Source organism: Heptranchias perlo, chromosome 29 (assembly GCF_035084215.1).
Source record: "Heptranchias perlo isolate sHepPer1 chromosome 29, sHepPer1.hap1, whole genome shotgun sequence".
In the NCBI taxonomy this organism is placed as follows: Eukaryota; Metazoa; Chordata; class Chondrichthyes; order Hexanchiformes; family Hexanchidae; genus Heptranchias; species Heptranchias perlo.
In genome coordinates, this window is record NC_090353.1 from 10,518,260 (window position 1) to 10,546,142 (window position 27,883).

A 27,883-nucleotide genomic window follows, 5' to 3' on the forward strand; every position below is an offset into this window, starting at 1 on the left:
GGCGGGAGAGCGCGGATTTGAATCGAACGTTGCGCGCGCGGAGGTGGAGATCCGTTGGGTTCAAGAAGAGAAAAAAAAAATTGAATTCGCGGGAAAGTTTTTTTTTCTCTCCTTTCCCCCCGCAGTGAGGAGGAGACGTGGGGGATAGATCAGCGCGTCCAGTCTGATTATTATTATCCGCCACATACAAGTGAGCACTTCGGCGATTGAAGATGTGGATCCAGGTGCGGACGATGGACGGCAAAGAGACCCGTCACATTGATGGGCTCTCCAAACTGACTCTGGTGCAGGAGCTGAGGGAAAAGATCCGGGAAGCGTTCGGGGTGGAGGCGGATCGGCAGCGGCTGTTCTACCGGGGAAAGCAGGTACTTTACAACGGAGGAGAGAGAGAGAGAGAGAGAGGGGTGGGGAGAACACCAGCGTATAGAAGGAAGGGGGGAGGCATAAGAGGATTGAGCGGCTTTCCCTCTAGCGGGACCACTGGGAAAGGGCGCTTATGGATCCGGGGAACAAAGGGTGAACGCCGGCTGCCACGTTCATAAGCCAGGACGAGGGGGCAAAGGATTCTGGCAGCAAGAAATGCAAACTGGCGCCGAGGTGGTTAATACCCCGCAGCTCGGCGAGGGAGAAGGGGACTTATTCCCCTGGGCTTAATAGCCGCCTGAGATGGGCTTGCTGCTCCCTCTCCTTGGGGATGGGGGCCACCCCCAGAAGGTGATCGGCATCCGTCATTGAATAAAGCGAGAGATGTTAAACCCATCGCTTTCTGCCAGTTGCTCACCCGCTCCCCGCCATTATAGTTCAGTTTTAAATCAACTTTAAATGGTTTAAAACTTTACAGCAAACTCTCCCAACAGCTCTCGGAGGCGGGGTGTTTACACCGCAACCTAGCCTGCTGGCTGTCGCGCCCTCATTGGCCGGAAGATTGCGGCCAAAGGACTAGTGTCCGGCTGCGCCGCTTCTGATTGGCTGTCTGGCACGTCAGTCACCCGTCCGACGCGCTTCCCCAATCACGTTAGGTTGCGCGGGAGAGGCTGAGTGAACAAAAAGGCGCTAAATGCAGTACATCCGTTTATAGATTATTCTAAATCATTCAATCTGTAGCGGGATACTGGGAATGCATTACTTTTCACCGCAGCTGGGGTGCATGGTGGTTCCTCCCCGAACGATTGCATTTTTCGTGCATTCACTTTTTAAAAAAAAAGGATTTTATTAACTGTTCTAAACATGAGGAATTTATAAACAATTTTCAGTCAAGCACGCAGGGGCTGGGAAGTGTAAAAGTTTCAGTTGGCGCCACTCTTCAAAGACAATTTCTCAGTTAAATAAAGGGTGTAGACCGATCGCTACATCATATATTGGTCTGCGGTGTAATTGGTTAGAATCAAAATAGCTTGCTGTTGACCGAGCATTACCACCATTATAGCAGCCGATGTACTGAAAGAGCCGTATATCATGTTTTAATATATCTTGCAGTTATACAAACTAACCGGTGAGACTTCGGTTCTGCGTTCCTTTGGACTTTTAACTGTAAAAAGGATCTTTGGGTTTGAGCGCCGCCTAGTGAGGAACTGTTCTAATATAGTTCATCTTTATGGATAGCTGATTCTCTGTTATGAATTCTAAAAGTTTCACTTAGTTGTGTCCTGGCAGACCCACCTGGGAAACCAAAAATACACCGGTTCTCACTGAGTTAAAAATATGCAGTGGGACAAACAGCATATTGCAAATGTATTTCGAAGTCAAATTTACCTCCAGCTGTTCCTGCATCTTTGATACGTGCCAGGGTGCAAGAAGTTTGTGTGTCTCTCTTAACCTCCATGCCCCCGCCCCCCCAAACCCATGTTTGAAATATTTTAACAGGGCATGTGGTTCATTAAGTCTTTCCATTAGGTCTTTTCTTCGTATTGGGACTGAATTGATTAAAACTTAGAGATGAAGTTGAATAAAAAGTATAATTGTCACCTCCATTGGCAAGTTTATCTGCTGAGTAATTGGGGCATAGACACCAGGAAGGTGCAAGGTTCATTCATGGGCTGCACCGAGTTAATAATCTTAGCTCTTTGGGCATTGTGATTGGCTTCAATACTCAGGTTAAGGAGGGGAAAGTCAGTTAGGACTTCTGCCATGATCGGTGTTAAACCCCCTGCTGGAAATATTGTGAATACAGGATCAGGCTCAGCCATAAAGTCCCCTGTAATCATAGAACGCGTCAACACTTGCTATCGATGCTGATATGAATAATGGCCACTTAGGCAACTGACACTATTGTAACTGTACCCTTCAAGGCATTATTGCCTCTGGGAGGAGGAAAATTGGCATAAGTAAATAAAATAGACTATACAAAGCTTTTAAAAATAATTTGCAACTCAAACTTAGAAAAAAAGATTAAAAGCACGATGCTAAATTCTCCTTTTGGTTAGTGTACAATAGTTGTATTTATATATGGCTCTAATTATTGGCATTGGGAATACAGCAATAATTCATTGTGAACTTTGTCATATGTGTGGAAAGTACAAAATGTCTACTTTCATGGTTTTAAAAAAATTTGTTCTAGGGGTGTGGGCATTGCTAGTGAGGCCGGCATTTATTGCCCATCCCTAATTGTCCAGTGAAGGTGGCAATAGGCCTCCTTCTTGAACCACAGTTCGTGTAGTTAAGGTGCTCCCACAATGCTGTTAGGTAGGGAGTTCCAGGATTTTAACCCAGCGACATTGAAGTGCTTCTAACCAGATCATCTGAGAAGTGATGACTTGTCAACGGCCAAGTACAGTTAACCGTTGCAATGTTTATCAATCAGTAATCGGTTTCTTCTGTGCTTGCAATCTATCACAATGTTCCCCCTCCCCTCCCCCCCCCCAAATTAGTGATATTTCCTTTTCTTTGGTCATTCAAGCACATTCTATCTGCTGGTAACTTTTTAAGTTGTGATTGTTTTCATGTGGGGATGTGTGGACATCTTGTGTGCTGAAAGTGATTTATAATGTAATAGTGCTGTCTGGACAGTTGTCATTTCCTTTTTTTTTGATGGGAGAATTGATGAGAGAAGTACTTGACGCTTTTGTTAATTTTATACAAAAATGAAAACCAGTTTATTCATATGACAGGGAAAAGATTTTGTGAAATATTTAACCAGAGTAATTATCTCACATCAGGGAGGTTCATTTGTCAGGACTAGAAAACCTTTAGGCACATAAATGACCTTTCAAGTCCCCTGTAGCATCTTCATCATCCTGTTTTGAGTAGTTTTTCATTCATTCATATCACTGCATTTGCAATCATGATGTTGCAAGCATTGTGCATAGTCTTCATTTACAGCATGCTGGCAGAAGTTAGTACTAGTTACAATCAGCAGGCGTGTAATAGGCAAACATTAGTTTCCTGACATGTCACTTGTTTAAAGTTAGCATGGTCATGGACTTTATTCAATTTCATCGCATGCAAGATGAGTAACTATAGGAAAAGATTTCCAGACAGAGCAAACTTTGAAGTTTCTTTCTTTCTGAAGGTAATCTAACATTGTAGCCTCCGTTTAATACCAACAATCACATGCCTATGCTCTCAGCAGCCCTTTAACTATAGCACATTTATTCTGTTTCTTTGCTAACCTTCCAATCCACTTTTTTGATTGCTCAAGTTGAGAGATGTTAAGAGTTGAGGAATGGACTACGTCCTTGTGGGACTTTGCTGTGTGCAATTTGGCTGCCGCATTTCCTACATTACAACAATGACCGCACTTCAAAATTACTTCATTGGTTATAAAATGCTTTGGGACATCCTGAGGTCATGAGAGGCGCTTTATAAATGCAAGTCTTTCTTTCTTCCAGTTGTAGCACGGCCAGCTACAAAACAGATCTGCCCCTCTAATGAATCTTGGTGCTAACATGGAAAAGCAACCTTTACTGCACGATTCTGACATTTTCCATTTCTCACATCAGTCATTCTTGTAGCCTGAGTGAGATTCTCAGATGGTACCAAATTGGGCTTGGTTTGTGCTGTGAAGTAGCAGCCACTAAGAAGTGGTGCACCATTGTGCACCTGCAATTCATGCGAGATCTTTACAGCTGGCAGATAGAGTAGAAAATCTTTCCATTAGCTTGACCTCAGTATTTTAACCTGTGCTCAATCCAATTATTAATCAGATTTTTTTATGCTTTAATGAAATGTTGGTGGAAGTCTTTACAGCTTTGTGGGGAGGGAGAGTGGGAGAACCTTTTAATCTCTAGCCTGGTTGAGGAGTGCCATCTTTATAGCTAGCTAGATATGTGGTTACAGCTGCAGCTAAATGAGCTGCTTGTGTCTATTTTATTGATGTGTTTCAGCATTTTAAAGACCCTTATTGTATTCTGCCTTTTTTTCTCCAATGAGAAGTGCAATTCTGTGAGCTTTTCAGAGCTTGAATCATTACTATTGTTTTAACCCTCATAAGTTTAAGTACAGTGTTCCAAATGTGACGTTAAAAATTACGTCATAAATAATTAAAATAACCCATGTTGATGTAATCGAATGTCCTTAATGGATATCACTATGATTAGCCTCAACGATCGATATGGCAGCCAAATCCTTGCTCTCTATCTTTTGCTAGTGTACATATTGTGTGAATGCGTTTTGCATCAATGTGTTCCGGTATTTTTGATCTTAGGTGTATTTCCAGTTCAACATGCTGGTATATGGTGTCTTGTTGGTTTAGTGGATGCCTACCGTGAGTGCTACAGGATGCTTGGTGTTTCATTATACCTGATTTCAAGGTTACATTTTAATTTTGCTTTTTAAGTTTGGATAGATTGTCTGAAAAAATGATGGTGTCTTCCTTATGAAAGGTGGGAGGGTGCTTGCTAGTTTTTTGGCTTTTCCCACTCTTGCAACCAATTGACCTACCCATATCTGCCATTTAACTTTCTAACATCACTCCATATCTGTCTTGTTTCTCAGATTTCCATTCCACACCCTGCATCCTACAACTGATCACTTGGTTGTGTATATGGAAGCAGCCTACTTGCATTTAAGTAGTGGCTCAGCAGCACTACTTCATCTGATTCTTGAAGTATTACTTGTAGAAGTGCTTGAACTATGGTGCAATCTAATCTTGGGTTTGTTGCCTCAGGGTAGTACTTAATACAGATCAATTTGTCTTCCTCCAGTGAAGGGGTGTGGGAGGGAAATCACGAGATGCTCTGTTCTTTACTTAGCCGGATTGGCGAAGGCTTTGGAACGGGTTAGCTGCCCTTTCTCTATTGAATAATTTGAGAGGCTTGGAAAGACCATAGGCACCAAAAAAAAGAAATAATTCCAAGAAGTGTAGTTCTTGTTTGTTCACCATTTAATTTCCCAGGAGTGAAGAAAAACTGTAGTCCTGAGCAGTTAGATTCTTACCACTGGATGGTGCTGTAATAAAATGAAAGTCACTGGTATAGTGGAATCTGGTTTCTGTAGATGCTTGTAGTGTTCATGAGGATACAGCATTAAAAATAAATCTGCACATTGTCTATTGGTTGTCCTGATTAGGTTTGCTTTTGAATGAATGGAGCTGGACTTGTGTTTCATTAATTGCTTTCAACTCTCATCCGAAAATCTGCCCAGTGATCTCAAAACTGAATCAGAGGGTAGGAATCCCACAATGCCCCTCAGGACAGCTACACCTGGTATACTGCACAGAGTGCTGTTTGAAGTAGTAGTGAGTGTCATTTTTAAACAGTTGACTGGCAGGCTGAGTGCTGCTTTGGCACTTTTACTGTTCTTCTAGTCAGCTGTTTAACTTGTTAGTCAGTGCTGCCACAAGGCAAGTTGCATTTAATTCCTTGATTTCATTCGGGCACAAGAGGCTTATTTGCAGTTGGTTAATTTTTTTCTATTTCTCGTTGTCTTGCCTCACTCAAGCTGTTAACTTCCTGCAAATGTATGGTTCCACGGTAACTGGTGACGTAGTGTGGGTACTATAGTAAATCTTCCTCTCCCTAACCTGGGGCATTAAAGCAAATTGTAGCTAACAGTTCTGAGTTTCCAAAGTGACAGTTATCCTGTAAAGCTTCTGAGGTCAGCTGTCTCACGGGGCCCCCAAATGTTACCTGTACGGTTTGGAGGTTCAGAGAATGTGCAGTGCATTTTAACTTTTGGATTAAAAAAAGACAAATGGGTATTGTTTGGCAATGGAAGTTACTTCCATGGAGTAACTGCATTTTTTTCACAGTAGGCTCTAATGCCTTTTTGAGCAATTGAGAAGAACTCAATCTTTTTCTCTTCCTTCCCAACTTTCTCTGCCTTTACTTTTTATATGGTTGGGACTGTTGTACTTTGGTGAAATCAAGTATATAAAATCTACTCAGGTGTAGCTTGTAGATGATTTGAAAAGGTAAATGCAACATCTCAATTCAGATAGTTCCATAACACTTTCTTTTCCCTTTTTAGATGGAAGATGCCCATTCACTTTTTGACTATAATGTGGGACTTAATGACATCATCCAGCTGCTTATTCGCCAGGCTGATCAAGTATCAAAAGGCACCACCAGAAAAGAAAAGGATGCAGAGCTGTCTGACACAGACTCTGGATGTGGATCTGCACAAAGTGAATCGGATAAGAACTCCAACAATGGTGAAGCTGCTATGGAACTGGAAGGACAGGCAGGAACATCCACACAGCCTGACCTTGTTGACCCAGGTTTTGGCTTATACAAGGTGAGCATAAGGTTTATGTTTGCTCATCAGTAGAACTGTAACACTGATCAGCTGCAATTGTGAAAGTGTTTGTATCTTCTATTTTAAAATACAACCTATGATGCTCCTCTTGGGAAAATCCTGATATTGCATCTTGTGAATTCACCTTTTTTCAATTGGAGCCTGTTTGTTCTCAATCACAAGCTGCCATAATATCCTTGCTGGTAAAATACAGGAAGAAATGACGGTATTGTACAGGATCTCACTAGAAAATTGTATGGCAGTGTTAAAATTAGCTTGTCATCCCAACTCTTTAATACGCATATCTGTAACCCTTTTTGAAATCAATGCAGATAAGTTATGATTGACATCTTTTTCTGTTCTAAATAATATTATCTAGCAATTGATTGGAGTTTTACTGAAACCTGGATTGTGAGGAGCTGAATTCGCATCCACACATCATTAACCCAAATGTACCGTAGCAATTTCTTGGTTTGAACTATGTATATGATTCAACTTGGTGATTCCTCTGCAGCATACTACTTGACATTCAGTACTTAAAAGAATTTGTAAAATCCAATAAGAATAAGTATACTATCCTGTTTTACACTTGGTACATTTTGCCAAGGCATGTATTTCCTGATACGAAGCAGCAACGCTCTTGATTTTTATTTTTCCTCTCCCTAGGCATTGCTCTGATCTGGTTTCTGATCCCTGATAGCACTATGGTGCTATGCACCATTACTTTAATGCATAGTACTACCTCAACAGAAAGTGAGCATTTATGGCTTGCAATAAAGGTCGACCTTGGCCAAGTTAATTCAATTTTCCAAAAAAAAAGTGTGGTGTGGCATAAAAGTTGAACGAAGCTACGCTTCAACACTTAAAATGTCAGGATTTGTAGCTTGCAGCAACACAAATATTTTGATGAATTTTTGCTCTTTAGTGCAATTTTGTTTTGCAAGCCATTTCACTTGTTGAAAGGTTATGAAAATGTGTTCCGCCAACAAAGCAGTAGGATTCCTTGTGGTATTTTCAGAAAGGCTTTAGGTAACATTGGTGCAAACGTGGTTAAGCTCTGCTGTGATGCCCTGAACATCATTTAATAGCTTGTTGACACCATCTAGGTTCATGCATGAAAAATGGCCACTTGGATGAGATGTTGTTGGTTCTCATGAGCTATATGTCAGCATGAGCTACTCGCTTGAAGAAAATAGGAAGATGTTGGAGGGAGAAATGTGGGTGAATATCGGGGAAAACAATGGTGCTTGTATGTTGGGCTGCTGTGCTTGTACTTCTACTGAGTGGCTAGCTTCATGAACCAGAGTGGTGCTTCTTAGTGTTTAGACCCGGAGCTCTACTTTAGCCATGAATACAACAACTGCGTTGTACTGTTATGTGAATTATTATACAAGTCTGCAGCCCTCAAACATGCCTGTACTTTGTGTAAAAGTTGGGATTCCCAGTCCATGGAATCTCCTGAAGTAAGTGAACGCTGCATAATATTTTTCCACGAGTGGCTTGTGGAAAATGTTTAGTGGCATGCTCAATTGCAGATATACTAGGCAGACTCTTGTAAAACACCAGAGGACAGTATTCTGCAAACTAACTGTTCTTATAATGAATGCATGGGACTGTGACTTAAATATAAGATTTGATAGTGAAAGGGCATTGGGTTGTTTTAGTAATAATAAACTTGACCTTTTGCTTTGTGTTTTTTGCCTTGAAAAGATCTGTGCTGTACAGTGATTTGAGAAATTTCTCTCCAGGGGAAGCCCAGTAATATGTGACCACAAAGTAGTTTGAGCTATGTTGAATTGGTTCTATTTTTTTTTAGATAAATGAATTGGTTGATGCTCGAGACATGCACATGGGTGCTTGGTTTGAAGCTGTGGTCGTCAGTGTGACACAAGATGAGAGTGCAAGCAACTCTACCAATAATGAAGAGTCTGCGCATTCAAGCAAAACTATGGAAACCAAGATTGCTGATGAAGATGTGATTTATCACATTAAATATGAAGAGTATGTAAATAGTCCCTTAATAGCCAGAAACCTTCAGTTCAGATATTTGTTGCAATTTTTTAATATAAGGAATATTATTCATCTTTATTGCTATTTTCAAAGAAGTGCTTGGGGGGGTGTGGGGGGTTTCTCCAATTTCTCCATCTGACTTTCTTGCTCTGATATACATTCCTTATCTGTTGAAGATGGTGACTTTTATATAGGGATGTGATTTCAAGGGCATTGGCAGTCCTCTTACTTGTCCGCATTCATGTTTTCCAATGGATACCTTGGGCAATGAATGCCATCAGGATAGCTAATTGGGTGTAGGAGGGCATCACAGGTATTTGCTTCTGCAGGGTATATGTTGATTTTTTTTTTCCTACGGAAATCAGACGTTGAAGTCAATTGTATGTTTTCTCTTGTGCCCTCAGCACAAACTAATCTGGGATCTTGCTGGTTTGTGTGGTGCCACACTGTATGACATATTTCCAAAATGAACAATTGGCTTGTCCTTCTGAAAGATGAAGGAAGAAAAAGTGAAAAGCTGATAAATCAGATTGCCTGCAGTGACCTTTTCTAGTCCTGTACATTTGCTATCGCCCTATGATGGGCGGCCTCTTTGAAAGTCATCCTCTCCATGCTATTAGCATACATGAGGGCGAAAGGAATAGAGGGATACAGGGGTAGGGTGGGAAGAGGTAATTAGAGTAGGAGGACTATAAACACTGGCATAGACCAGTTGGGCCCAATTGCCTGTTTCTGTGCTGTAGATTCTATGTAATTTCCTGTAGATGTATGGACAGTTTGAATAATTAGTTGGTTTAAATAAATATATATATATATATATATATATATATATATGCTTAATATGAAAATTTTAACACTGACATTATTTATTTAAATCTGCCAAGTTACCCTGAAAATGGAATTGTGCAGTTGCGATGGAAGGACATCCGGCCACGGGCGAGGACAGTCTTGCAATGGCACCAACTTCATGTTGGGCATGTGGTGATGGTGAACTATAACCCGGATGAACCTAAACAGCGAGGCTACTGGTATGATGCAGAAATTCTACGAAAGAGGGAGACCAGGACAATCAAAGAGGTCTATGCTAAAATTATTTTGGGGTAAGGATCTTAATATTTTGCTGTAAGTTTTGAGCTTGTATCTTGTTTCAGGAGTTTCATGCACTATAAATACAGCAATAGATTCCACTAGAGGGCACAAACCTGTAACCTATTCGGTCTTGCCCATAGCATGCACGCTTTTTTGATACCCTTATTGTTATAAAACACGGTATCCTCTGATGTTTTATGAAAGGGAAATAGTGTTTGACAAATCTATTAGAAATTTTTGAGGGTGTAACTAGCAGGGTAGATAAGGAGGAACGAGTGGAAATAGTATATTTGGATTTTCAAACTGCATTCGATAAGGTGCCACAGAAGAGGTTGTCACACAAGATTAGGGCTCATTGTATGGGGGTAATATATTAGCATGGATAGAGGATTGGTTAACGGACAGAAGAAAGTAGGAATAAATGAGTCATTTTCAGGTTGGTGGGTTGTAACTAGTGGGGTGTCGCAAGGATCAGTGCATGGGCCTCAGCTGTTTACAATATATATCAATGATTTAGATGAAGAGACCGAGTGTAATGTATCCAAGTTTGCTGACGATACAAAGCTAGGTGGGAAATTAAGCTGTGAGGAGGTTGCAAAGGGATATAGACAGGTTAAGTGAGTGAGCGAGAAGGTGGCAGATGGAGTATAATGTGGGGAAGTGTGAAATTATCCACTTTGGTAGGAAGAATAGAAAAGCAGAATATTTTTTAAATGGTGGGAAACTAGTAAATGTTGGTATTCAGAGGAATTTGGATGTCCTTGTACACGAATCACGGAAAGTTAACGTGCAGGTACAGAAGCAATCAGGAAGGCAAATGGTATGTTAGCCTTTATTGCAAAGGGGTTGGAGTAAGGAAGTCTTACTGCAATTATACAGGGCTCTGGTGAGACCACACCTGGCATACTATGTACAATTTTGGTCTCCTTACCTAAGGAAGGATGTACTTGCCTTAGAGGGGGTGCAATGAAGGTTCCCTAGATTGATTCCTGGGATGAGAGGGTTGTCCTATGAGGAGAGATTGAGTAGAATGTGCCTATATTCTCTGGAGTTTAGAAGAATGAGAGGTGATCTCATTGAAACGTATAAAATTCTAAGAGGGCATGACAGGGTAGATGCTGAGAGGCTGTTTCCCGTGGCTGCGGAGTCTTGAACTAAGGGTCATGATCTCAAGATAAGGGGTCGGCCATTTAGGACCTAGATAAGGAAAAATTTCTCCTGAGGGTAGTGAATCTTTGGAATTCTCTACCCCGAAGGCTGTGGGTGCTTAGTCGTTGAGTATATTCAAAACTGAGATCAATAGATTTTTGTACACTAAGGGAATCAAGGGATATGGGGATAGGGCAGGAAAGTGGAGTTGGGTTAGAAGATCAGCCATGATCTTATTGAATAGTGGAGCAGGCTTGAGGTGCCGTATGGCCTGCTCCTGCTCCTATTTCTTATGTTCTTATGTGCCATGAGGAACATCATAGCACATTTGCTAATGTTGACTCAAAACTTTAGAATGCTCATAATTCACTATAACTTGGCACAAAAACTCTTATGGTGTTGCAATGTCAGTGTTTATTTTCTCCCTTCATAATTTCTTGCATGAGTAGTATGCTGGAATCCAGCTGATAGCAACTGGAGTCCAGACTTCTTGTCTTTTGGTGGAATCTATTGCTTTTTTTTTTCTTGAGAAAAGTTTTTTGTAAATAATCTGACTTTTTTTTACTGTCAAAGGGATGCTGGTGATTCTTTGAATGATTGCAGAATCTCATTGGTGGATGAAGTCTACAAAATTGAGGAGCCGGGAAGTGCTGGAGTTAATGGATCTGAAAGTCCCTTGAAAAGTAAGGTTCTTGCGCATGACATACCACCAATCCTCACAAGTTCCCTGTGTCTTGGAACTGAATACAAGGATGGGTGCTTTTCTAATGTATCTTAGTTTGGGCTTGGCACTACAGTTTGTGTAATCATTTGGTTATAGTTCATAGTTTAGTGAGAAGATGCTGGTTGGTTAAGTAAATAACTCAAAGTTTGCATCCAATAGATAGAAAGCAAAAGTGGATTAAGTTCGTGGAGCTACTAAAAGCTGACATAAAACTTTGAACATTGTATGACACGTGTTGATGTAGCTCTTCCTTTTATTGTTTGCAACAGACCATCTTTTTATGTATCATTCATGTGCATCAGATGCTATTTATCCACTTTTTCACAATGTGCTCTCAGGATGTGGATGATAACGGCAGGGCAATAAGTGTCAACTACTTAGGCCAGACTGGGTAGGGATGGCAGGTTCCCTTCCCTGAACCAGTTGAATTTTTGCAACAATCCATCAGCTTTCATGGTCATTTTTTCTGGTGCCAATGCACAAAGTACCATATTTATTGAATTTGCCATGGTAGGATTTGCATGTGTGACCTTTTGGGTTCCTAGTCCAGTACCATAACCATTATACTACCCTACCCCACTTAAATGGAATAACTGATGGGATGGCCTAAATCTTGAGCCCATCAAGGGGTTGATTAAATTCATAATTTATTTATATATTATGCTCAGTTCACTTATTCTGTATAGTGTATATTAGGCTGGCAGTCTGTACTAGGATCAGATACCCTTGTTGTTCCAAACTACATAATATGGTAGCCTTCTAAACTGAGCTAAGCTGGTTTGGTAGGTTACTGGTTTATGTCTACTATTGTACAGCGAGTTCCCTATCTCAATGTAAAATTGTCAAGTGGAGGCTAGCTGCTTTGCCTCACAATGAAGAGCAATTTGAACTTGAACCATGTTGTCTTTGTTGGGGACACCAGAAGGTAAAGATGAGGGAAAAATTGACAACACTATTGCATTTTGTCCAACTGTTCTTTTTTGCTTCCCTAGTAATTTTAAGGTAGTGTTGAACCTCAATACTGTCCTTTAGATTACAATTTTGTTTTTTTATTTTTATTGCCTGTAGGGCAGAATGGACCTGAATGCAAGTACTGCAAAGATAACCCTAACAAGGACTGCAAACAGTGCGCCTGTCACATATGTGGTGGGAAGGGCGACCCAGAGAAGCAGCTGCTGTGTGACGAGTGTGATATGGCTTATCATACCTACTGCCTCAACCCTCCTCTCACCAGCATACCAGAGGTCGAAGACTGGTATGTTGGACTCAGCTCTTGTACCTTTTTTGATTTGGTTGGGGAAGGAAGGCAACAATGATCAACTTCTGAACTTTTTCTGGTGTGTTGAGTAGGCTTTAAAGCTCCTTATGTTGTCTGTTCCTCATGTGGCTCACACCTCGGTGAGAATAAGTTGTTGAAGAGCATTGATGATATGTGCTTTCTTTGATGTTTCACATCCTGCAGGACATGTGCACCTGATGATGTCTGAACATGATTACAAACCTTTTTATCTTTGCGAGGAGGCCAGTTTCACCCCTGTGGGGGTAATGATTAATTGACAGGTAGTTCCCACCCCTTGAGTGACATTTCTGTTATGTACCAGAGGGGCAATCGTTTATCTACCGTTTAGTGCGTGGAATTATAAAGAAGGAATTTGCATCTTGGATTAGATCCAAAGTGCTTCATGTGCAATGAGTTATTTTGGAATGCAGGCACTGTTGAAATGTAGCCATTTTATACACTGCAACGTCCCATACACAGTGCTCCAAAGAGTACTTATGGACTTCTAACAATTCTGGGATTGTTATCATATACTACATTTACCATTCAATGTTGACCCAGAGGTAAACGAGGCAGTTCTGAGACCCACTTAATGTTTCACCAGTACCTATAGAATAGGCAGCATCAGAGTAGCAATGCAAATGTTGGCTGTCATTTTATTCCCTAGCTTGCAACCTACTGGTCCATGGGCATTCCTCAGCCACTAGGGAGATGTGTCAGCCAGAAGATAATTGAATTGTGACGTTCAAAGAATTGCAAATGTACAGTTATGCTGATTTTGTGGACTTTTACCACACAATGTAAACATGAACAATACCACTGCATCGCAGCAAAGGCAACTGCAGAACTGGTCCTTCTTGCCACAGTTCTGTAATATAAACATAACAATGATGACATCTATTCAACAAACTCAGATCACAATTCAAGTAACCAATAAATAAAGTGTTTAGTGAACTACATTATTTAAATAAAAATTATTTCTTACATTCAACCAGGAAGTTAATTATCTGCAAAGACGAGCCTGTTAATCTTATTGATTTGGGTAATTGGATGCATTTCTGACTTATTTAAGATGCATTTAATTGCATAAGTTGCTTTTTCCCATACTTACAAGGAATGCCTCTGTTCAAGACCTGAATTTCCCTGGGGAGTTACAGAACAAAAAGCTTTTATGAATGTACATCAACATAACTGAACATTAAAGAAATATAGGACATTGTTCAGTATTAAAGCTATAAATCCATCTTGCAGTCTCCATCAATATGATGAAGAAACTTACAGGAACATGAGAAATAGGAGCAGGAGTAGGCCATACAGCCTCTCAAGCCTGTTCCGCCATTCAGTAAGATCATGGCTGATCTTCGACCTCAGCTTGAGATGCCCATATCTATTCTATTTTGGCTTCTGTCATCTTTCTTCTGTTTGAATGGTGGAAACCCATCTTCGATATAAAATATTTCTCCTGTATAAAGTACTTCTCCCCCACGCCCCCTCCCCAAAAGGCCATGTCCCTTTTAAATCTACCAACCACGTGGATACATAAAAATATCATATTGTGGCATCTGTGCAAGATTAAGAACTTACGGTCTAGATCAAGATGGGAAGTATACCAATGAACAACATTGTGGAAGGAAAGTGCTGTATTTGCTGAGAGTTTGATTGCAGTTTTAATCTTTTGCATCTCTTTCTCCTCCCTACCACCTCCCCCCCCCCACCCCACCCCACCCCCCCAATAAAAGCTAATTTGACTTTTTGTCATGTTTGATACGTTATTGCAGATTGTAACTAACCATTAGTCAACTCATGTGCTCTGGGTGCCTGTTCACAGGTATTGCCCTCTATGCAAAAACGATGCTAATGAAGTGGTGCTAGCTGGTGAGAAACTGAAGGAGAGCAAAAAGAAGGCGAAGATGGCCTCTGCTAACTCTGCCTGCCAGAGAGACTGGGGCAAGGTAAGTAAATTGCCAGTCAGAAGTTTGAAGCAGCTATATTTCAAATGTTGGATGCAGTTTTAACGATGGTGGAAATGGAAGGGAAGTAAACCACCCCATACGATATTTCTGCAATTAAATCTGATGCTTAAAGTTGTGATATTTTGATACTGTAGTTTACTGGATAAGTTTACTATGAATAGCCGATAAGCAGACTGCATTATCTCTTTCTTTACTGGTGCTGTAAAGTGAATCTCTAGGCAGTGGTATTCCTCAAATACTGTGAAGTTGATAATGCTACACTCTGACTTAGATAGTCTCCATTAGTAAAACTTAAAAACTTTAGCCAGCCTAGTGATAGCTACATTCTACTGGTTTGACAGTGGTATGCATAGACATGCTTATTAAGTACAATCCTTGGCCTATTGTGTGATGCTACCTCAATTCCAATTAGTATGCTTCATAATATTGTCTGTGTAAATCTCTTTGTAACCGTATACTACATCCAACAGTAAAACTGGTAAGAATGTTTTTTTGCACTTCTAGCCCTTATATTAAGACCTGTAGAATGCCTCTAGTGTACTGTCAACTACACTAACTTCTTCATATGGTTTCTTCTAGGGTATGGCCTGTGTAGGTCGCACAAAGGAATGTACAATTGTCCCCTCTAACCACTATGGGCCTATCCCTGGTGTTCCTGTGGGCACTCAGTGGAAATTCAGGGTCCAGGTATGTTTGCAGTTCTGGTTAGATTAAATAGGATGGCAGTGTTGTATTAAAGCACATTTCAGTCAATGCTTTTGACATTAATGGCACTAATTCACTTTTATCCTTTCGTATGCAGTGAAAAAAATTTAGTTAATGTGTTTTACTTACTGAGCAGCTGTTTTTACTGCTGTGGAGAGATCATGAGCAGTCTTTTGTCACCAGATCATACATTTCCAGTATATGAAGGGACAAATATCAAGGCTTTTAAATTGGCACATTTCAGAAAAAGGTTTATTAGATTCCCCTGATGCCTAAATTGGTCCAGTGTGCACTAGACACACACACACACACACACACACACGTTTCCAGATCTGTAATGAGTTCGCTGAAGTCAGCCTGAGCAGTGGTATGATTGGCCTCTGCACCCTTAATTAGAGAGGGGAAAATTAGATAGAGTTCCTGCTCATCATTGCTAGCCAGCAACCCCTGTTGAAGACTAGAAATATGAATCTATTTGGTGATGGGATTGGGGCTTGGTTCTGACCCCTGCTCTGCCGTCACTTACTGTGAATAGCCCATGGCTTTGTGCATGGACCTCAATGTGACCATAAAGTTAGAGGTAGGTGAACCGGTGTAGTCTGTTTGCTCTTTTCATTAAAAGCTTAAAAGTGGTTTCATAGACTACCTAAGTTCTTTTTAAAAAAAAATAATAATTTGCAGGTAATGCTGCAGCTAATGTGTAGCACTGGTGACGAGACCATCTTTAGTGCCTTTGCACGATACCGCCTGTGTTACTGGTGGATACTTAAGACATGTTGAGATATACAGCTGGTAAAACTATACCACTATCCTTAGTGCATCTGAGGCACAGATTTAACTGCAACCAGTTTTTCTGCACTCTAACAGCATTGTACAAAAAGAATGCGGACGAGTTAGACTGATGTGAGCTATAATCAGATTCTTAGATCCAAACCCACATTTAATGGCACTGGGTCTTGTCACTGCAAGAGAATGCTTCATCTAATTAGCTTGGCTATGTTCTCTTGTTCTACTGTGCTGTATTGCATGTGAAGTGTATCATCAAACTAGAACTTAGGGTGGTACAGTATCTGAAGCATCTGATTTTAACAGTACTTCCAAGCAGAAACTGGTAGTCATGTATGCCTCAGAATGAATCATAGAAAGGTTACAGCATGGAAGGAGGCAATTCGGCCCATTGAGTCCACGCCGGCTCTATGCAAGAGCAATCCAGCTAGTCCCACTCCCCCGCCCTATCCCCGTAGCCCTGCAAGTTTTTTCCTTTCGAGGACTTATCCATTTCCCTTTTGAAGGCCATGATTGAATCTGCCTCCACCACCCCCTCAAGCAGTGCATTCCAGATCCTAACCACTCGCTGTGTTAAAAAAGTTTTTCCTTATGTCACCGTTGGTTCTTTTGCCCTCTGGTTCTTGACCCGTACGCCAATGGGAACAGTTTCTCTCTATCTACTCTGTCTAGACCCTTCATGATTTTGAATACCTCTATGAAATCTTGCAACCATCTCTGTTCCAAGGAGAACAACCCCAGCTTCTCCAGTCTATTGGCTGAGCCTGGGAACAGATTTCTAGCCTGTCCTCTTGGCTGGGGATGCTGTTACAATGGGTGATTGTAGGGAAGGAAAACGGATAAGCTTACTTTTGTAATCTTAGATCTGGGTATCTTTGTCCCAGCGTCTGCTGTATTATGGAAATTTTACTTTTAACGACCATTTCACCTGGTTCCTATATTTGAAGGTGAGTGAATCGGGAGTTCACAGGCCGCATGTGGCAGGAATTCATGGTCGAAGCAATGATGGAGCATATTCCCTTGTGCTTGCAGGAGGCTATGAAGATGATGTGGTGAGTAGGATGTATTGATGTTTAAGGCCAAAGATGTGAATCTATTTATCTTCATTAAATGTTGTTATCTTAGCAAAATAGATCCGTTGGTTTATCAACATCGCAGAAGTAGTCTGATAGTGCAGCAACAAAGTTAAGTGTTGTTCAAATAGTTAACTCTAACTTTTGTCCCATTTAACAAAATGAACACAGCATAATCCTTGGGATTCTCAGCAGTAATGCAGTTGTGGCTGTGTTGCTATCCAGCCTTGACCAGAAATGGTGGGTATAAGTAACATCCATTCACGTAAATGGAGTCGCCCCTTTTAGTAGCTGGTGGAAAATCTCAGTTGTACTTTGAAGTTTAAAAATCTGTTAGAACTGCTATACCTCTCAGATTTGTTTAACCATGAAAGGTTGCAGCCTTCCCTGCCAACAAAGTGACATTTGGTCATAAGTTTTGATACCACTTCATTGGAACCTGTTGAAGCTATGGAAAATACATCTAATGAACGATTGAGAACTCCGCTGAAAAGGTGGAGATGAATGTTGAACCCTTTCTCTTATAGGATCATGGGGGTGACTTCACCTACACTGGAAGTGGCGGGCGTGACCTTTCTGGAAACAAACGTACAGCAGAACAATCATGTGATCAGAAGCTGACCAACATGAACAGGTTGGCCCTAATTTCTAATTTCATCCAATTCAAGAATGGTTTTAATTTGGCTGTTGTTTAATAAAGTTAAGATAAATCCAGACAGTACAAAGTTTGTGGTGAATGTCTCCCATGTTTGTGTGTTTATGGAGCTGGTTTTGAAGTAGGTGATAACAATGGGTTCTAGCTTTTTATCTACTTCTGGTTAATTGGGCTACAGCGTACCCAGTGCACATTCTCTAAGGGAGTTGATTCAGAGACCCATGCTCATATTATTGGAACGCATGACCTATTATATTCATAAGATATTTGAAAACCCAAATGGTTTCTTGCATTGAAGCCTTTGCTTTCTTTTGCTTAAGTGTATCATTGAGTTTAATTCATGCGCTCATCTCCATTTCCCACCCCAAATTCTCACAATCACAGGACAAATTGGTCTACCCAGTTGTTTTAAGTATGTCACTGATTTTTCCATCAAATGTTGTGAACTGTCTTTCTATATAGCTTTTGCATTCCAGTATACTACTCAATATACATTTTTAAAATGATACATTTGGTTAAGTACCATATTTGATGTGTTTAAATTTATAGTTTGCTATAATAGGAAATTGAAAAATAACTTTCTTTTGCAGGGCTTTGGCTCTGAACTGTAACGCTGCCATTAATGACAAAGTGGGAGCCGACGCTAAAGATTGGAGAGCTGGAAAATCAGTCAGGGTTGTGAGAAGCGCCAAAGGCCGTAAACACAGCAAGTTCGCACCAGAAGAAGGGAACCGTTATGATGGCATTTATAAGGTGCGTACAAGAAACATGGCTGTTTTAATTCACGCACTTGCTTTAAATATACATCGGAGCTGGGGTGTTAAAATTGGTGATGCTAGTATTTTTGTTTTCATATTCCTCAAATTTGGTGGGTCATGGGAAGAGTGAACTTGGATCAGGAAACATAGTTCCTGATTTCATTAGTACTATGTCTAACTGATGTATAGAGCTAACAAATTTTAATTTTGAGTTTTACTTCTTCAAATTTCCTCCCTTTATCCTGAGGGAGGTATATGGTACGAATTACATAGAATTTTACAGCACAGAAACAGACCATTCAGCCCAACAGGTCTATGTCGGTGTTTATACACCACACGAGCCTCCTCTCACCCTATCAACATACCTTTCTATTCTTTTCTCCCTCGTACTTATCTAGTTTCCCCTAAATGCATCTATGCTATTTGCCTCAACCACTCCATGTGGTAGCAAGTTCCATATTCTCGCCACAAATAAAAACAGAAAATGCTGGAAGCACTCAGCAGGTCAGTCTACCACTGCAAATAACTTTGTTCTGAATTCTTGTACTGTTGCATTTATGTCATTGTGGGTCTCAGCTGTAACCTGTAATTGGTTTAAGCTAATTAAACAAATCTTTTATAAAATAATTTTTAAAAAAAATTCAGAGATATGACCTATAAATGGACAAATATTTTAGGCGATAGCTTTCTCAAATTTAGAAAAAAACACACCTCATCTTGGCTGTAATTCTGGTGTGGGGAATGGGAAAGAAAACAGAAACCTGTTTTGCTTGAGTTACTATGGTAATTGTTGCTGAACTAGGTGGTGAAATACTGGCCTGAGAAGGGAAAGTCTGGTTTCTTGGTATGGAGATACATGTTGAAACGGGATGATGAAGAACCAGCTCCATGGACCAAAGATGGCAAGGAGAGGATGAAGAAGCTAGGATTAACTATGCAGGTAACTTTTTTATTTTAAACAGTTAGCCGTATGATCTTAAGGGACTGTTGTACAACCAAAAACAGCCCAGTAAAGTTGGTATTGTTCAATTGACTTTTTCAGCACAGACAGCAAATTACAGCTGGGCTAAGACATGAATTTTCAGTGTTGTTTTAATTGTGGAATGTGTTGCATTAACAAATCTTGTGTAACAGTACCCCGAAGGTTACCTTGATTCTGTCGCCAATAAAGAGAAAGAGAAGGAGAATAAAAAGCGGGATGAAGATCCTGAGCCAACACCAAGCAAAAGGAAAAGAAAATCAAATGCAGGTCCGTAGATTGTATTTTGAAGTTGGAGAACTCCAAGCTATTGCTACCTTTTAGCCTGATAAATATCCTACACTCCAGCCTGGTAGAGCACTTGTGCCAGCATGAGTCCATAAAGTACTAAGACAGATTTTTTTTTTGCATAGATCCTGTTCTTAATTAAGTAGTCTGGAGAACCCCCAAGATCAAGCGTAGTTAAGAATGACAACGAGAATCTGAATACAAGTTGTTCATCATCTTGCCGTTACTTTTCCTTGCTAAAATTGGTGCTGCTGCATTGAGGAAAGATATATATATACTTTTTTTAAGTAGAGATTTGGGGAGAACGAGCGAGCCTTTTATAATGAAAAAAAAAATTACACCTGGAATTTCAAGATTTCTGTTCACCTCATCCAACCTAAAAATTGTAGTGAAATAACCTGGGACAATTAAGTAAAATGGGGTCTTTTTTAAAAAAAAAATGCCCAATTATAGATTCACACTTTTTATATAAAAAAACACTGCTGACGCTGTAATAACCGTCTCAGTTAGAGGTTTCATTGAGATTGTCCTGCTGGCTTCAAAGGATTGGTGACTTTAATTTGGGGTGGGTGGAGAGAAGACAAAAAAGTGAGGCACTTACATTAGATCAAATCTATAATGGCCAACAATGTGGTGTTCTCAAGATTCTGTTTCCTTTTAAGGGATATTAAGGGAAGGGTACAGTAGCACAGTGTTAATATTACTAGACTAGTAATCCAGATGCCTGGACTAATAACCGCTAGAATGCGAGTTCAAATCCCATCATGGTAGTTTGAGAATTTGAATTCAGTTTTAAAAGAGAATCAGTAAAAGTTATCATGAGGCTGTCAGATTGTCGTAAAAATCCAACTGGTTCGCTGATGTTCTTTAGGGAAGGAAACCTATTGTCTTTACTTGGTCTGACTCTGACTCCAATCTCACACCAACGTGATTGACTCTTAACTGCCCTCTGAAGTGGCCTAGTAAGCTACTCAGTTGTATTAAACTGCTATATGCAGCGGTTTAAGAACACCACCTTCTGAGGGCAACTAGGGATATGAAATAAATGACCACCTTGCCAGCGACACCCATGTCCTTGGAATTCATTTTTTAAAAAATTGCTGGATGCATTATTAACTCAATACAGTGAACGTATATTGAATTATTCTATCATTTTGGTAGCGTAGGCAATTTTTGACCACCTGTTGTGTCTTCTATATATACTTTAGGTGGTTGATATGCAGAAAAAGGCAGGACTTTTTTTTTCTATTCCCTCCCCCAAGCACCGTTCTAATATTCTGGGTGAACCTGCAATATTCACAGGTGGGCAATTTTCTGTCTCCACCGGTGACTCTGAAACAGTCTGCCAGGAGGTGCTCTACAATGCTATTTTTGTTTACACTGTTGAAAAATGGCCAGCTAAGATGTGTAGTTTGAATGTGTGAATGATTACAGATGTGCATTTGCATTCTGCCATTCCTTGTTATGAAGTGTTGGAACTGTAACATACAATGCTCTCTCCAATCTCAAATAGACTCTTCTCTACCCTTTTCCTTTCTTCACCTCTCCCTCATTTCAACATAATGCTAAATCAGTTAATAGGCAAGTCTGTTTCTCATCCCCCTCAGTACACAGCCAAATGGGACCAAAGGCTTCCCAATACAAAATTGATGTGAGGTGCTTAGTGTTAGCCTGACTTGGCAAATGAAATACTTATTAATTACAGTTGGGGTGGGGTGGGGAGAACATTTCTATTAGTATAGTAACCATCTTTCGTCTAGGTGATTTTATTTTTTGCACTTGTGAATACATTTTTTAAAAACCCAACATTTAAAAGTAATTCCCCCCCCCCCCAGTTCTTTCTGTGGAAAAAATGGTCAAAAGTAAATCACAAACGTGACCAGATAGTTTTGTGATGTCTTGTAGACTAGTTCCTACATTTTGATGCCTATCTTCCAAGACATTGTCTTTTCAGATGAGGATAGATTTACATCAGCCCCGTCACCAAAAGGCACCCCAAAGAAGCCGAAGGTAGAGGCATTCAAACTGACGGCAGAGCAGAAGAAACTCATAAAAGATGATGAAGTTAATAAGAAGGTGTGGGATGAAGCGCTGCTATCCCTTAAGGATGGGCCGGTAAGGATTGAATTTGTTTTCAAAATACTGTATTGCAAGATTATAATTAAAGCAACTAAAGCTCTCTTTCCCTGCCCTTGGATGATAGAAACCTGGGGACTTTTGTGTAAAATAAATAAAATTGAGGGTGCATGCTAAAGCAGCTTTTTAAATCTCTAGATTGCATGGTCCTCGACAAGTACCAGTTCATCTAGCATTTAAAAAAAAATTACAATAGGATTCATGTACATTATAAGCAACTATAGTGGGGATCACTGAACACTAACTTTTCATAAATGGATGTGGCGTTTGTCGGACATGGTGTGGAGATAATATGTAAATTTCCCATAAAGAATGGTGATTTGAAATTTGTTTCTCCAGAAATTCCTGTCAAAATTAGAGGAAACGTTCTTGTGCATTTGTTGTCAGGAGGTGGTGTTCCAGCCAATTACAACAGACTGTCAACACAATGTCTGCAAAGTAAGTACTGTAACCGGTAAACCAACCCCACGTTACAAAACTAATCTTAGATCATTTTCACTGTACTGGATTACATTTAATTTGGCTTCTGGAGACCTCTATCTGGCTGGGAATTGCATTTGCATGCAAACATGCTTTCCAAAATGGGGGTGCTGGGACTCTCATGAACTCTTACTCAAACCGGATAAGCCTATGAAAGCAATTCCGGAGAATAGGAACAGTTGGACTGTTAATGTAGGGAGAACGCAGCTGAACCATACTGTGCAGGGAGGGTCCAAGTTTGATTTATAGCTGGAGTGTCAGAAAGGGCATGATAGTGGCCTCAGAGCAGGGATTATTGGATTTAGTGTTCCACTGGAAAATGCATGTGTTAATCAGGTGAGGATTGGATTGGGCTTGGCTGTGAATAACTTGTTGTAATGTACTGTTATCATAGTCCTCAAGTTTCAGCTAGATTTTTTTTATTTCTCATTTGCTTTCCTTTCTGCTCTCTCACTCCATGATGATGCTAAATCAGTTAATAGGCAAACCTCTGCTTGACTTTCCAGAAGGATGATTGAAAACCTGGTTAAAACAATGGCCTTGATTTTCAAAGGAGAAGAGAGGTAAAGGGGTTTGGGGATGGAGTTCCACTGGGCCAAGGTGGCTGAAAGTTCTTCCAAAAGTGGTGGGTTGAAAGGTGGGGGAAGCAAGGCCAGAGAAAGAGAACTGGTGATTGTGGAAGGCAGGTGTACTGAATGAGGATATGGAACAATTATTGGCGATCACTATAGAAAAAGAATAGATTTTAAAAAAAAATTAGAGGAACTCGGGATGGATGTTACTGGACCCTGATGGCATACATCCTAGGCTGTTGAAAGAAGAGAGCAGATTATAGATTCTAGTGACAATTTTTCAATCTTCCTTAAATAAATTGTAAGGAATCTTACAACACCAGGTTATAGTCCAACAGTTTTATTTGAAAATCACAAGCTTTCGGAGGCTTTCTCCTCCGTCAGGTGAAGACGATGGAGAAAGCCTCCGAAAGCTTGTGATTTTCAAATAAAACTGTTGGACTATAACCTGGTGTTGTAAGATTCCTTACATTTGTCCACCCCAGTCCATCACCGGCATCTCCACATCATTAAATAAATTGTGCATGGGACAGGAATAAATAATGTAAAGTTTTTTCTCAAGAAGGGGGAGGAGACCAGTTAATTTAACGTCTATTATGGGCAAACTCTTGGAACCCATAATTTCAGATGAAATTAGTGAGCATTTAAGAAACGCAGTGGTCAATCAAGGATCGCCAGCACAGGTTTGTTAAAGGCAAATCATATTTGACAAATGTAATAGTTTTTTGACGAAATTACTGGCTGGATAGAGGATGCAGTGTATTTTCAGAAGGTGTTTGATAAGGTGCCTCAAGCGACTTGTTTTTTTTCAAAAATGGAAACATTTACGGTAAATGGGTGTTGCTTGGATTGGAGAAGGGTTGGATGTGGTGTATCCCAGGGCTGGTGCTGGTTCCATTTTTTTTGTTTGTATATTTTGACTTGGACATAGAGAGCACAATCCTGAAATATGCTGACAACACAAAAATAGGGGGTTTGGTAAATAGTGAAGAGGATTGTAAAAGACTTCAGGAAGACCTGGACATAGGCTAATGGAATGTGCAGATGCAATTTAAGGTGGACAAGTATGAGAAAATACATTTTGGGAGGAAAAACAAGGAATGGAAAGATGTTGAAGAGTATGGATGAATGGAGACCTGGGGATTAAATGCTTAATTTCTTGAAGGTGCGAGTGCAGGTGGAGGAAGCCATAAAAAAGCCAATAGCATTTTGGGTTCTATAATGGGGGAAACAGTACAAGAGTAAACAAGTATTAAATATTGTACAAAACACTGGTTAGGCCACAGTTGGAGTACTGTGTGCACCTCATTATAGAAAGGACAGTAAAGCCATAGAGACCATATAGTGTAGATTCAACAGGATGATGCCAGATGGGAAATTATAGTTAATAAGAGATGTGAGGTACTGGGGTATTTCCATTGAAGTCGAATGGCTATGAGGAGATTTAAAGTTTTAAAAAAAAATTTATGATGGATCTTGATGATGAATAGGAAAAGGCTATTTCCTTTGATTGGGGAGTCAGTAACAAGGAGTCATCAATTTAAAATTGCCATTGAGAGTGAGGATAGAGTCTAGGAGAATTTTTTAATGCCGTGGGTTGTTGGAGCATGGAATGCTTTGCCACGGGAAGTGGTTGCAGCAGAGCCATTGCATGCTTTAAGGGAAAATTCAATATTTGAAGCAGATGATAATGCAGGGCTATGGGGAGAGAGTGGGGCAAATAGTTTTGGTTTACTGTAGCAAAGAACCGGCACAGACCCAATGGGACGAATGTCCTCCTGTGCCATACACTTTTATGTTTCTACGGATATACGATTAGAGGAGGTTGCAGAAATAGTGCTGCAAGTTGATGTGATTTGAAGATCATGATGAGTTTAAAATACGTTGGACACGAAGCCAGTGTAGGTCAGTGAGGATGGGGTGGTGATGTGAGTGGGACTTACTGTGGTACAGGATGTGGATGACTGCATTTTTGAACAAGTGGGATTTTGTGAGGAATGGGGGCCAGAAAGGAGGTTATTTGGTAATGACAAAGGTATGGACAAGGATTTCAGTGGTGGAGGGGCAATGTTTGCAGTTGCAAGCTGTTGATGGATAGGATGTGGTGGTTAAAATTCACCTCTTGGTTGAATGAGACATCAAGGCTTTGTACAGAGTATTTAGCCTGAGCAAATGTCAGGTAGAGGAATGGAATCGGCCATAAGGTAGCAGAGTGTATTGCAGAGACTGAAAATGATGCCATCTCAATCTTTAGTTGGAGGCAGTTGTGACTTATCTATGACTTGATGTTGAACGAGCAGTCTGACCGAGGTGGTTGTGTTGCAAAAGGTGGTGGAGAGTTGGGTGTCATCAACGTGTGTATGGCAGCTGATCCTATGCCTGCAGATGATAATGCTGTGAAGGGCAGCATATAGTTGAGGAACGGAAGGGAGACAAGATAGAATCTCAGACTTCTGAGGTGACAGAATGGGGTTTGGACAAGAAACCACTGCTGGAGATACATTTGCTGCATTCTGATGGTTAGGAGTGATACAGTACAAAGTCAATTCCACAGAGCTACACAATAGAGGAGCGTGGTGTACAAAACCCTGATGTGATTTGATGCTGGAATGTCACTTTATCGTGATAGTAGCACTACTGACCAATAGAAATAATTTTTTAATCCAGCTGATTGCTTCACTGCAGGTTAAAGGTGGGGGGGGGGGCGAAGAAGAGAATAAATGTGGCTTGTTCATCTGTCCTTGCTAAAGGAGGTATCAGCCCCATGAGGCATAGACATGAATACTCACAACCAAAAATCTTGAGAGCTCAATTTTGAGTGGAAGCTACCAGCTTGAGACTCATTTAGTCATTCACACTTGTCAACATCGCTAATCATTCAGCTCGTGTCTGGCCGAGTCCAATATTATGGAAGGGCTTTCTTTGGAGGCTGACAGAACAATGAAAGCAACATCATCTCCAACTTTTCTTCTGGAAAGAGCTAATTGATTGAGATGTGAATATTTAGGAAGTGGCTGGTTGGTTTACTCTCAAGCTTTTTACATTTTTTTATGGGATATGAGCACTGATTACCTTACTGGGGGAGGTGACTTGAAGGCCCTGCAGTTTTTTTCCCTTTCCCTTGGCAGCATGACTTATGTTGTATCAAGATCAGTTCTTACATTATCAAGCTCAGTAATGTCTTGCAACCAGCTCTTCCAATGTCCTCTTTACTGAGTAAATCCTCTGAAAATTAAAAGGATGTTAAAACTGATCATTATTTGCTTTAAAAAGGGTTGCTTATGAGATTCCATTAGGAATTTTGTTTCTCAAGTACAGTTTATTTATAGATTCTTACTTTTTCCATTTTATTTACTGTAACCCCAGAGCTGCTTACAACGTTCCTTCAAGGCTGATGTGTACACCTGTCCTGCCTGCCGCTATGACATTGGCAAAAACTGCAGCATGGCGGTCAACAAAAGTCTGCAAAGTCTTCTAACCCAACTGTTTCCGGGATATGGTAATGGTCGGTGATGCCTTCGTCTTAAGATTATTTCTTGCCTCTTACTTGCTGATGAGTCATTTTTTTAAGAGCATGGGCATTCTGGCCTGTGCAGCTTGACTGGAGGACAGATTGACTAACGAATCCAGGGTAGCTGACTTCCCGTTCCCCAATCTTTCTGTGTAGCACGTATGAACGTCAAAATCGTCGTGCCTATTTTTTTTGTTTTGTTTTTAGTCTAGGAGCTTGTCTAGATGTGCAGACCAATGTTATTGGTGTAACACTGCGGGGAAAAATTTTTAAAAAATACTACCTCAAAGTGGGGATAATTTTCTGGGGATTTTCTTTGGCCAGTGTAGGTTCAGCTGAACACTGCCTGTCTAGTCAGCCTTGATTCTCTTTGCTTGATCAGTTAAGCCATCACATAAGTGCCTTAGTCCTTGTTGAAGGCTGGGCTGTGAACGACTTCCTAGCACTGAAATTTTTTTGAACTGCAAATAGCACATTGGTTGACAAACTTAGCTGTGCAGATCAATTTTATCAAAGTTATTTTAGCAGGGAATATGCAGGTTTTTTGATGCTGTTATTTTTATAGAACAGTAACCTCTTATTTGTGGTTTGTAATTCAGAAATGTACACATTTTCCTCATTTATTGATGCGTATTGAAGTGTTAATGGTCTTTTTCCCATCCTGGTCAACTGTGAAAAGCAATCCTTTATTAATTGAAATTTGTGAAAGGGGATGTAACCTGGGCAAAAGGGGACCTGCAACCTACATGTTTGTACTTGTAAATTAATTTTTTCCACAGGCGCCCTCTTTCTCTAATGGCAATACCAAAGGATGCAGTATGGTACCTCAACATTGCATGGACATCATTCCATTCATCAGATTTAGGCTTTTATGGAGTTAGACTGGACGTAATCTAATTTGTTTAATTCCTTTTTTAAAATTTTGTTTAAGGGTGCTAAATCAGTAGTAAAAGGCTGTGGAACTTTGTGGACTTTCACGGGAACTTTTCACTTGGTAAATGCTGTGTCTATATGCTGCCTTAAAATAAAGTTTCTTGCTTTTCA

The 27,883-nt window shown here is 40.4% G+C and overlaps 1 protein-coding gene across 1 annotated transcript; it reads left to right on the forward strand.

Annotated features, from left to right (window-relative positions):
• Positions 1 to 26: 26 nt before the first annotated feature.
• On the forward strand, positions 27 to 27,883 carry uhrf1 (ubiquitin-like with PHD and ring finger domains 1). The gene is made up of 16 exons (XM_067968662.1): positions 27 to 365; positions 6,406 to 6,672; positions 8,489 to 8,673; positions 9,567 to 9,782; positions 11,494 to 11,603; positions 12,713 to 12,899; positions 14,752 to 14,875; positions 15,476 to 15,583; positions 17,335 to 17,439; positions 17,988 to 18,094; positions 18,706 to 18,868; positions 19,676 to 19,813; positions 20,008 to 20,122; positions 22,095 to 22,255; positions 22,616 to 22,714; positions 26,695 to 27,883. Exons 1-16 carry the CDS (start codon positions 213 to 215, stop codon positions 26,839 to 26,841), a joined length of 2,385 nt encoding a protein of 794 aa, XP_067824763.1. The 5' UTR covers positions 27 to 212; the 3' UTR covers positions 26,842 to 27,883.